This window comes from Thunnus albacares, chromosome 5, assembly GCF_914725855.1.
Source record: "Thunnus albacares chromosome 5, fThuAlb1.1, whole genome shotgun sequence".
Lineage (NCBI taxonomy): Eukaryota > Metazoa > Chordata > Actinopteri > Scombriformes > Scombridae > Thunnus > Thunnus albacares.
The window spans coordinates 11,326,601-11,338,971 of record NC_058110.1 but is presented as its reverse complement, the minus strand read 5'-3'; the positions used below and the strand labels follow the sequence as shown (position 1 = coordinate 11,338,971).

Below are 12,371 nucleotides of genomic sequence, written 5' to 3'. Positions count from 1 at the left end.
TTTTAATCTTTAAACATACATTTATTTTAAATTAACCCAATAACACGTTTTTTGTCACTATGTAGCTGAACTTACTCCTGTGACATTTCTGTCCTGCTCTTCCCAGATATCACCTGTCAATCAAACAGTGTGAGTGGGACTGTGACATTTTCTTGCTTTGATTTTTTGTTGGTGAACTTTGAGTGTCTGTAGATGGGGCTCTTTTGTTCAGTTATAGAGGCTATTGATGTTAATTCTTATGCTCCATTCTTCCTCTGCCTCTCTTGTTTTATGCAAAAAATAAAACACTTTTTTTTCCCTAGAAAGACCCAGGAGACACTTTTAGGACAGTTTGTTGGTTGCTGCTTCTAACTTTTAAAATATCAGCTGATAACTCATATCAGCTATGTTGTTTGTCTGCTTTCTGTATCGCAAAGAAATCTTGTCACAAAAAGAGTTTAATTGGATTTGAAGACAGATTATGGACAGTGCATGTGTGTGTGTGTGTGTGTGTGTGTGTGTGTGTGTGTGTGTGTGTGTGTGTGTGTGTGTGTGTGTGTGTGTGTGCGCGTGCACGTGGCAGTCTAATCTTTTTTGTCAGTCAGTCTCACAGTATGTGAAGTGGTGTGAGTGGAGCTGATGTGATGAAAATTGGGTGTAGCTGTCAGTGTAACTTGGCCTTTTAGAAACGTACATCAGCTCAGCTTAGCTTGCTACAGCTCTGACAGCTCTGTCTGGAAATAAGATTTGCGAACTGTATACATTATACAAGTGTGTTTGAGCAGATCTCTTTGCAGTCTGCGTTTTAAATGGAACGGACATATTTAATGTTTAGATTATTAATCAGTGTGTTAAAACTATCAATCTTATTTAACGGGAGAAGTTGACTGAGAACATAATCATTTTAGTGTGACTGCTGGAGGAGTGCCTTAGTTGTAGAGAGAAGGAGGGTTGAATGGCATTTATTTCACACACACACACACACACACACACACACACACACACACACACACACACACACACATACTTGGGAGCCACCCAGTGCTGCAGTCTTTACTGTGTGCTACTGAGCTGTACTTGTTGACTTTTTTGACAGGGTGTTGGTATTTAAACCAGTAACATGTAACTCATAACCTCATGTTTTCAGCACTTTAAATTGTATTTTTATGAAAGATGCACTCCCTGATTATAATGCCCAATAGAGCCTAAATCTGAAATGTTCCTCCCAGCTTAGTGTTGATGTTTTAAAACAGCTTTTGAATGAGCTGGAAGGAAGATTTTGGAGTTACGGGGTACTCGAGCTATTATAGAATCAGGGAGTGTGTCTTCAAATACGTTTTATCGACCATATTATAGCAATGATTTGATAACAAAACATTATGATACTATTGTGGGAAATAGGCAGTTTGTCATAACTGTTGTTGGTCTTTGTGTTCTCTCTGTTTCAGAAAAAAGAGTGGTTATGTCTCAACTGCCAAACCCAAAGGCTGATGTCCGGAGGCGGTCTTGACGATCCTCCACTTCCTGTTCCTCACCCGTCTCCCAAGCACCAGCCAATGGGTTCACCCCGTCACCAGGCGCCAGCTAGTCAGCAAAGCCCTCTCCACAAACCCACTAGTCAGCAGGGACCCAGGCCAGGCCAGCCCCAAACGCAGAAACCACAGGCGGGAACTGGTGGTAGTGGCCCGTTTGCACCAACTGCTGCTAAACAGCCAACTGACACTAAGACCACTACACCATCTACGGCACCAGTACCAACCACGGAGACCCAGAAACAGCCGAAACCCACAGAAGAGAAGCCCAAGGCTGAGCCTGAGAACCAAACTGTCAAAGACACCAAAACATCCCAGAAGAAGGGAGAGCAGATCACACCGATCAAGGATATTAAGAAGTCCAGGCATTATGATGTAAGTCAGATTTTTTGGTATCACCGCTTTTTTCCAGTGTAAACTCTGTATGTTAAACTATGAAAAAGTAAGTTTTTAATAGCACTTGTGAAAAAAATTACCAAATAAATAATGCACTAACAAAGATGCAACAAAAATGCAAAATAAATTAAGCTGATTTTCAGTACACCACATTGTTGTTGTTTACATTGTAAATCTATTCATAGTGTAACATACAGGCCTATGAACCAAAAATGGCTATTGTTGTGTGACATATTTAACTTTGACTTTATATCCAGGTCAAGCTATCTGATGAGTATGCATGGCAGTTTCTGTGTGGCCTTGCTTTACATTCATAAAGTTATTCCATGACGCCTAAAGAGCTTAATGGAAAATCCTGCTGATATGCTCTTGTTCAGTGTTGTCTTCAAGATGGTGAATCTCCAAACACCTAACATCTACAGTCATGCTTGCGGCTCTATGAGACTGTACTTAGGCACTTTGAGCTGCTCACACTTACAATGCCAGCATGTTAATGTTTATCAGGTGCAATGTTTACCATCCTCACCCTCCTTGTTTGGCATGTTAGCATGCTAAAATTAGCTAATTTGCAATGAAAACAAAGTACAGCTGGCGCTGGTGGGAATGTCATTAGTTTCGCAGGTATTTGGTCATAAACCCAAGTATTGGAAAAACATTACACCTGATGATAGCGCTCGATGAAAGGTCAGGAGATCCAAGTTATAACAACTCATCTGCTGGGGAACATGAACATCTGTACCGAAGTCTACAACAATCTATCCAATGGTTGTTGCGATATTTCAATAAAAAGGGAAAAATGTCAACCTTAAGGTGGCGTGAGAGAAAAAGTCAGGGCAACACCAAAGTCATAATGGTGTCAACAGGGAACTACAACTGGGAATCACAAATATCTGTACCAGTGTTTTGTAGCTAATTGAATCCATCAATTAGAGTTTGTATATTTCACTGATTGAATGGTGGTGCTAAAGGAAAATTCAGAGGACCAACAAAATCTTCCTCCTGAGACATCGAATATATTAGGAAAAGTTGATGGCAATCAAAAAAATATATTTCAGAGAACAACAAATGTCAACCTCATGGTGGCTCAGACCAGGGTCTCAAATGTTTCATCCTCTGGGGTCCATGACTGTCTGTACAAAATGTCATGCAGATCCACCGAATAGTTTATTTCCATCTGGACCAAAGTGGTGCTCCAACAGACTGACATTGCCATCCCTAGAATCATGCTGCTGGCATGGAAAAAAAAGTATGTGATAACAGGGCTGTTATCTAGGTAATACATCTGTAAGCCACACAGTAGGAAGAACACACTTAGTGAAGCAAACTAACTCAAACAGTTATTTGAATGAGTGCATCTGGTCTTTTGGAGCTGGATTGCACATCTGTACCTTTGTACAGCCCAAACCGGTTAGCCAGCTATGTGAAGGCTTTTACGGCCCTGCTCATCTGGCTCAACCAGACTTTGTTTTGCCTCCTCTCTTGGACATTTGGCAGTGTGTCGAAGCATCCTGGAAGGAGATGCTGAAAACAAAGTCACCAGTCGTGGGACTGATTTCCTTCCTGAGAGTGCAGGGCCACACAGAGACAGGCTGGCCCTGTGTCCCCCTGGAAGAGGCCCTTGCAGCCCTCCTGATTCCTCAACCAGCTGTCTGGGCCGCGAGCAGGAAGCCGCTACCTCTGCTGGTGCAGAATAGGGAAGTACTGAAATATTTCAAGAAAATTTCCCAGCTGGGCACACAGCTGGACACAGCAGCTAACAGCCAGAGAGTGTCACTCCCACAACAGTGGAGCAGTGCATGCCGGGATGAAAAATGCCAGCATACCCCCACAGAAGCTGGCTAGCACATGGGGAAAGTCAGTGGGAGGGAGCATCACATCATCGAGAGCTATGTTCAACAGAGCCCCCAGATTTGCCAGCAGAGTTCACCACCCCCTCCAGTCACTGTTCATGTTCAACAAATGACTTTTTCCATCAAAGAACAAAATCCTCCACCCTCTTCCACCTCTCCGGCCCTCCATGACGCTTTGATGATAGCAGCCCAGCCTGCACAGAGGCACAGAGGCATCCAGCCGCTCACAGAGGCTGTATAATGCAGAAAGTACTCACTCAGCTGGCACCCCTGTCTCTCTTCCCACAGTTAGGGAAGCAGACGGCGGGTGGCCTCATTCAGCTACATGCTATGCTAGCTGAAAAAAGCTCAGCGCTGAGCCCATTCATGAGCGCTATGTTAGGCATTATGTTGTGAGAAAGATACACATCCCGCCCAACATAGCGACACAGAGAAGCAGATCTGTCTCTTACTATGCTCACTGGTGCTGTTATCCATCAGACCAGCTAACGGTGTTGCAGTTAGCAGCGTTAACTCCTCACTGAGGAATAAAGCTTCACACCGACACATCGGCCGAGGAGAGGACACTACATGTCTCCTTAGTGTCAGCACTGTCTCCCGCTGTTCTCGCCGCTAGCCATCACAGGACCGGCATACACAGCTTATCTTTCATGTTATTGAGGATTCAGACAGCAGAGTAATGCCCCATGCCCGCACACAGACCGAGGAGAGGAGACGTTATGTCTGTTTCACTCCCCTCCGGTTATATCCTTTGGAAATAAAGAGAGGAACGAACACATTGAAACAACATCAGATGCTCTGATGAGGCAGCTGATGATGATGCAGTCATGGACCACACCACTGGCTCAGTCCTTTTGCTATCAGCCCCCCATGGAGCAATCTTCCATTTATGGAGTTTGGGTGGTGGGGAGAGACGAATTGGAGTGTCACAGCTTCATGGCTGCTGCCCCCCAGCTGACCACCCGTCCTTTGACAGAGTTTTACAAGGAATGGCATCACAGCTGCATGTTAACGGAGTGGATGGACAGAACACTGAGACCGAGTTACTCACTCTTCTGCCATTTTCCTCCTCCGTTCTTGGGCATCAAGGAGATAAATCTATCCCCTCAAGAAGAGATAGATTCTCTCTCCAAGGTGATCCAGGATCTGTTGCTAAAACAGGCTGCCTTGATCATTCCCACTCACGTCAGACAGATGGGGTTTTTTACTCTACGTTCTGCTGGAACTGGTTCAACCAGGTGACTGGTTCACCACCATTGACCTGAAAGATGCTTATTTTTACGTCGAGGTGGTGGTCTGTGTGTGCTGAAACAGAGGAAGTTCCTGCATTTTGCCTTTCAGCAGATAGCCTATGAGTACAACAGGCTACCGTTATGCTACTCCATGGCTCCCCATACATTCAGCAAGTGTGTGGATGCGGCATTGCAGCCGCTGCGCGACCAGGGCATGAGGGTATTTTTTACTTAGACGACCTCATTGTCATGGTCAGGTCCATGTGAGCCATTTTCCACATAGCCAAGTTGGTGCTGCACCCCGGTTACATTTCACCCTCAACTGGAAGAAGAGCGCTCCCTAGCCACACCAGTGGGTGTGTTGTATGTTTGTGGGCCATTCTGTCAGAACCCAGATGGACGGTCCTGCAGGAGGCAGTTCTCAGACTGTGGCAGGGAGCAGACCCATGGCGGCAGGCCATCCAGTCATTCCACTGGGGCTCCTGCACATGCGTCACCTACAAAGGTGGTTTGCCAGCCTGTGCTCGGATCCCAAGAGGCCCAAGCACCGCATGGTGAATGTTCCCCACATTAGTGCAGGAGGATCTGTGTTATTGGGTGTTCCCACAGCATCTATCAACAGGGACACCACTAGGTCAAGTGACTACATAGTGGTGTTCACAGATGCGTCCCTGACGGGGTGGGGGGGCACCTGCCTGGGGAGAGCAATAGGTGGTATGTGGCCTTCAGGGGAAAACCTCCTTGAACTTCAGGCAGTACTTGGTTCTCCAACACTTCCTGACCCTGGTTCAGGAGAGGTATGTATTGGTGAGAACAAACAACCACACCACAGTTGCCTACATCAGCAGGCAGGGCAGAGTTCAATCCACAGCTCTGTTGAAGAGGGTGGAGAACAGCTGTTTGTGTGCTATGGAGAGGGAGTAGCTGGTAAAGCCCTCTCCAAGAGGTGCCTAGCTAGTTGGCTTTGTGAGTGCATCTCCCAAGGCTACAGGCAGGTGGGTAAGGACCCCCCCCAATGTGGTCCAAGCGCATTCCACACCTGGTGTAGCAGCGTCAATGGCCTTATTCATTGGGGCGAGTGTAGGAGGACATATTCATAGCAGTGCCTTGGTCTACGACTGTCTGTTCAAATGGCTCTATTTCTTGGACATGACAGGTTCCTTTTCAGGGTCTGTGCTTGCAGGGGCGAATCAGGACTTGTGAAAAGGGGGTGTAAGTGTGAGCTGTGGTACACCCCCCCCCCCCATCCTAGGCAATATGCGACTGCATTCTTCCATGCTCCATGATGACTCTGGGAATTAGGTGTGCAGGGTGTCTGTTATATGGTTTTTGACCTCTGCAAGGTTAAGTCATGGCTACACCCAGTTTCATGCTCATGTTAACTGGGCTGGGTTGAGCCCCCTACTGCTCTGCTAAAGCGGCATGGATTTTAAAGTAGTAGGAGGGTCACAGCGACTAATCTATAGCTGGTCGGGCTCAGTGAGGCACGTCGCGGCAGGGCGAACTTTCATCCGGTTCCGTCTACTGTACCCATAGAGTCCAGTAGAGGGCGGAGCCTGTGTGAGATAGAACGAAGGTTACGATATTGTAACCCTAGTTCTATAAGCACAAGCGGAGCTCTCTACCTATGGACCCTGCTGCTCCGACACCATCCGTTGAAGTGTTTTCAGGATGGGACATTCAGTGAGGCACTACCTTATATACTGTGTGAGACACACATAATTGGTAGGCATGTCCTGATTGGCCGGCTACGTACTTCCTTCAGTGCACGATTGCATGTGTGTAATTGGAGGAGAGTATTACCCATAGAGTCCAGTAGCGGGTTTTGCCTGAGCTTATAGAAGAAGGGTTACAATGTCATAACTTTCAGTATTTGTCATAAAAGGTTTCTTTCAACATTCTTTCTGAAAGGCTGAAATATGTTCTTGGGGTTTTCTGTAAATATTCTGACCTAAATAATAGAGTATCTACTAGCACATTGGAACATGTTTTTCCTCTTGTTCCTTCAATTGAATGTTTGAGCTTCACTGCAGAATGATGTACACTGTTTGATACCACAAGTCTGTTTTACATTCAGCTGCTGAAGGGGGAAAGTTTCTCTGTGCTGACGTGAAACTTCAGTTTAACGCACAGACGTACGAGCAGGATTGTGAAATCAATCCTAATTTGGAGCCAATCCTGGTCCAGTATGCAATGTATGATGTGTCTCCAGTGCATATACACTGAGAATGAGAATGGGTGAAGTAGGAGACATCTTCTGTCCAGCAGTTAAACTTCTAAAATGAACAATATTTGCATATTCATTGATTTCAGGATTTTTCAGTGAGGAAGATGATATTTTAAGAATCTTAAGAATTTTTGTTGAAGTAATTGAATGTTAAAAACATAGAAAACATGTCTGGAGGGTATCTTTAAGAAAAAACAAATGATATTTATTTTGTTAGCATTCAACAAAAACATATACCCTAAAGCTTAGCTATTGATACACTTGTAATTGCTAAATGTAACAAGGTGTTCAACTTTGCTATCCAGGACAGTAGTGGATGCCTATTTTCATATTCATAAATATTAAAAGAAAACATCTAAAAGATGTTTTGACTTTCAGAAAGAAACTGTCTGAGGCTAGTGGAACAAAGACTGTGGGAGAGCTGGCTGAATGTCAGGTCTCTAAGCATACTGATTATCAGCTAAAAATAGATTACTCAAAACTAGACTCAACTTGATTTCATTATTACAGTCCGCTTGTACATGTCAAATATTGCAACTGCAATCTGTCTGTAGTACAACCAGACATAGGATTTAGAAAAAACTGTGACATAGACTATGCAACTAGATGATTTGGGAAATTATTCTTGTCTGAAACCTGAGAAGCGGATGTTAATTTTTTGTTTGAATGTGTTGTTTTATGTAAGTAAAGTGAAGGGAAATTAATGCAGTGACATCTTGAGGCCACTAATATGGCCTATATATATATATATATATATATATATATATATAAAAATCCCCTTCTCACCCCCCTCTCATGGGGGGTGGTGGTGGTGTGTCTTCCTCAAGCTCGAGTCCTCTACCAGAGGCCTGGGAGTTTGAGGGTTCTGTGCAGTATCTTAGCTGTTCCTAGGACTGCGCTCTTCTGGACAGAGACCTCAGATGTTGTACCTGGAATCTGGTGGAGCCACTCTCCCAGTTTGTGGGTCACAGCCCCCAGTGCTCCAATTACCACTGGCACCACTGTTGCCTTCACGCCCCACATCTTTTCTAGCTCCTCTTTCAGCCCTTGTTATTTTTCAATGTTCTCGTGTTCCTTCTTCTTGATGTTTCTGTCGCTTGGGATTGCTACGTCTATCACTACTGCCTTCTTCTGTTGTTTGTCAATCAACACGATGTCCGGTTGGTTAGCCATCACCAGCTTGTCAGTCTGGATCTGGAAGTCCCACAGGATCTTGGCTTGGTCATTCTCAGCCACCTTAGGAGGTGTATTCCATTGTGACCTTGGGACTTCCAGCCCATACTCAGTGCAGATGTTCCTATACACTATGTCAGCCACTTGGTTATGGCGTTCCATGTACGCTGTTCCTGCCTGCATCTTACACCCTGCTATTATGTGCTGAACTGTATCAGGAGCATCTTTGCACAGCCTGCACCTGGGGTCCTGTCTGGTGTGGTAGATCCACGCCTCTATTGATCTTGTACTGAGTGCCTGCTCTTGTGCTGCCATGATTAGTGCTTCTGTGCTGTCCTTCAGTCCATCCTTTTCCAGCCACTAGTAGGATTTCTTGATATCAGCCACTTCTTCTGGAACATGCCGCGTAGGGGCTTGTCCCTCCATGATGGTTCCTCCTCCTTCTCTGCATCATCGGGTTTCTGCTGCCAGAGGTATTCACTTAGCAGTTCATCTTTGGGGGCCATCTTCCTGATGTATTCCTGGATGTTGGTTGTTTCATCGTGGACAGTGGCTCTGACGCTCACCAGTCCTCGGCCTCCCTTGTTCCACTTAGTGTACAGTCTCAGGGTGCTGGACTTGGGGTGAAACCCTCCATGCATTGTGAGGAGCTTTCTTGTCTTGATATCGGTGGCCTCTATCTCCTCCTTTGGCCAGCTTACTATACCAGCGGGGTATCTGATGACTGGCAGGGCGTACATGTTGATGGCCCGTATCTTGTTCTTCCCATTCAGCCGACTTTACAGGACCTGCCATACTCTGTGTAGGTATTTGACTGTGGCTGACTTCCTTGCGGCCTCCTCAAGGTTCCCATTTGCCTGCGGGATCCCAAGGTATTTGTAGCTGTCCTGAACATCTGCAATGCTGCCTTCTGGTAATTCAACCCCCTCCGTTCTCATCATCTTTTCCCTCTTTGATACCATCCGACCACACTTATCTAGTCTGAATGACATTCCAATGTCGTTGCTGTAGATCCTGGTGAGGTGGATCAGTGCAGTGAGTCAATGTCTTGCTCGTTCCTGGCATACATCTTGATGTCATCCATGTAGAGGATATATATATATATCTATATATCTATATATCTATCTATATATATAGATAGATATATAGATAGATAGATATGTATATGTATGTATGTGTATATGTATGTGTGTGTGTGTGTATGTGTATATATGTATGTATGTATGTATGTATATACATATTTGTGATGACGGTAGCACACAGATAGATACTTTTAAAGATATTTTCAATGTTTGTGTCACTCACTCACAGATGTGTGAGATTAGTTTGGTATTAGGTTGGGCAACTGAGCTCCATTTTCTTCTGGTAAAATACAAGAAAAAAACATTTCTCTGTGTAAGTGTAATTTTGGATACAAACATCCCATCCACATTTTCTTATGAATATTTTAGACCTTTTCCTGCATGTTTCTCTGCTTCAAAAGTAAGCTCATTTTGTATCTCGTCACTGATCCCTGAAATAAATACTTGTTTTCTACAAACCAAACGATTAAAATTAAAGATAAAAGCACAATTGCAACGTGCTATATGCATGTTTTTATTCATTTTCCTTTAAAATGTTTTTAACATTGAAAGATCAAATTCATTATTACAGTGGCAGGTGAGAGACCTCAAAATCTATAGCTGCACTGAGAGCTTTTATTTACTTTTCAGTGGAATTTGATTGATTATTTTCGGGTTTAAAAACATCAATCCTTGAGACCATTTCCAGATGTATTGTATTTGCTCTCTCCCTTATTCTGCCTTACTTTTACTGAAATGTTAGTAGTTCCCATGATTTTGTTTTTGTCTGTAGCATTTCTTGCTTACATGATAATTTAGAGTCGTGGCATCATGCCTCCTTATCTAAAGCATATTTCTTTCCTGCATCTCTTGTACCAAATGTCTCTCTGTATAAGAATGATTAGTATTTCATGTGAACTACACTTCTTTTAAGTTTCAGGCCAGTGTTTTTTCTTTGTGAAATCTTCCTTTATTACACTGCAAAGTGAAAATGAAACAAATTTCAAAAAATGACCTCGCATTCAAAACACTGGGCATGTTTCATCACAAAGTAACTGTCACAGAGGGTCGTGGTATGATATGACACTAGCTAAGATTTTCCATGAGGCCTGGTTATTTAGAATTGTAAGTTGAACCAATTACCTTCTCCTTTAGTGTTGGAAATCCATGGCTGTCTGGAAAGCATGTCATTGATTCCCTCCTCACAGAATGCTGAGGCTGCAAGTGGCAAGGCATCCATGGATTACCTTGGGGAGGGAGAGAGAGCGAGAAAGAAACAGAGAGAGAGAATGAGTGAAATAGTGCTTTTCTTACTCAGCGGCAACCATCGCTCCTGTTGAAATATGTATAAAGATTGGCATGCCATGAATATGCTAAACCTCCAAGGCCCTTAGCTGAAGTAATGCTGCTTCGGGCCTTTTCAAAGGCAGCACAGACCTTCCTCATTTGGAAAGCTGCTAGGAATTTAAAGTGCTGAGAGCTCAAAGTAAAGTCTCCTCTGAAGTATCCTTCATAAGAGGTTTTCTAGAAAAGATTTCCATAATTTTTATCTATTTTGTATTCTTTCCTCCATCCTCCCCTTTCATTTACCAGGTTATTTACCAGGTTAGTCCCTTTGAGATGATTATGATTCGGCATGTTATTAACAGGCGTCTCGGATAGAGCCATTGATGAATGAGTTTTTGAGTTAGATATTAACTCCACAATCTTATGTTGAGCTCATCATCAAAAAACTGAAATTTTCAAACTCCTAAAAACACAGTTTGACTAATCTCCTTCCATCAATGGCTCAACAAATTGTTAACAAACCTAACAACTATTGGCCACTGTGTGGTAACTGTATGATATTGTAATCTAGATATTTTGATAATACTTTGTCAAAGACAGTAATTCCATATTTGAACTGTAACTGCATTGTAACAACATTTTAGATCTTGTTCAAAAAGCAGCAAGTTGTTAGAGGAACTGATATGTAGTATGGGTTTATTCAGTTTTGTAAATAGGAAGGGCAAATCTCTGCATTTTGTACATTACCTAGATGTAAGTGTTCAGTGTTTTCCTGTATAATTCTACATCCATGGCGTTACTGAATAACAAGCTCCTGCTCATTCTCTTAAATGTTATCTGTGAATTCAGTCTTTTCACTTTTTCTTTGTTCTTTGTGAAATCTAATGACTACAATGTGAGATTAACCGTAAGCATTAAATTTTGGCCCACATAACCATTGCTCATTAACAACTCAGATTTTTAAAAAATGTCTCATCGAAGAATTTCCAAGCTAAGACTTTGTTACTCAGTGGAATTCCCTAAATATAATTGTATAACAATATGGCAAGACATATTTTTATGGACCTCCAAGCTTTCAGAGTAATAGACATGTTGAGTAAATGATGTATATATAGCACTTAATTACTTAGTAGCTAATGTTCCAAAAAAAATGGATCATTCACATTAATCATATGCCATTAAAACTCTATTAAATCATCAAATGGACATCAACTTCATGAAAAGCCATTTGAATGAGCTTTGACTAAATTCACTGTAGTTCGAATTTATCAAAATATTTTTAGATGTAGAGTTCAAGAGAGCTTTTCGTGTCATTGCCTTTTGTCTTGCTATCACCTAACATATTTATTTCTGTCCTCTTCTGTCTTCTGTTTTTATTAATAGGTGAAGATTGTATTTTTAGCATGTCTGTGCAGATATTGCTTTAAAAAGTGAACACTTTGTAAAACTGTTATTTGCCAGACACATTTTTAATCAATAAATCTAGGTCCCATATTGCTCAAGGGTTGATAAGATATTATACTGCTATTGTCAACTTTTGCCAAATATGGACTTAATTTTTTTCACATTCACGTTTATTAGTAGACAAATATTAGAATTAGACAGAAACCATTAATTCTATCTCTAAAATATCT

At 42.7% G+C, this 12,371-nt stretch overlaps 1 protein-coding gene across 2 annotated transcripts in view; it reads left to right on the top strand.

Annotated features, from left to right (window-relative positions):
- Positions 1-1,436: 1,436 nt before the first annotated feature.
- The window catches only part of bsna (bassoon presynaptic cytomatrix protein a), a 50,698-nt gene continuing 39,763 nt past the window's right edge, over positions 1,437-12,371 (top strand). For both annotated transcript variants that reach the window (XM_044352499.1, XM_044352497.1), the window contains exon 1: positions 1,437-1,886. In XM_044352499.1, the coding sequence (XP_044208434.1) occupies positions 1,470-1,886 (417 nt within the window). In that variant the 5' untranslated portion in view covers positions 1,437-1,469. The remainder of the gene's footprint in view (positions 1,887-12,371) is intronic.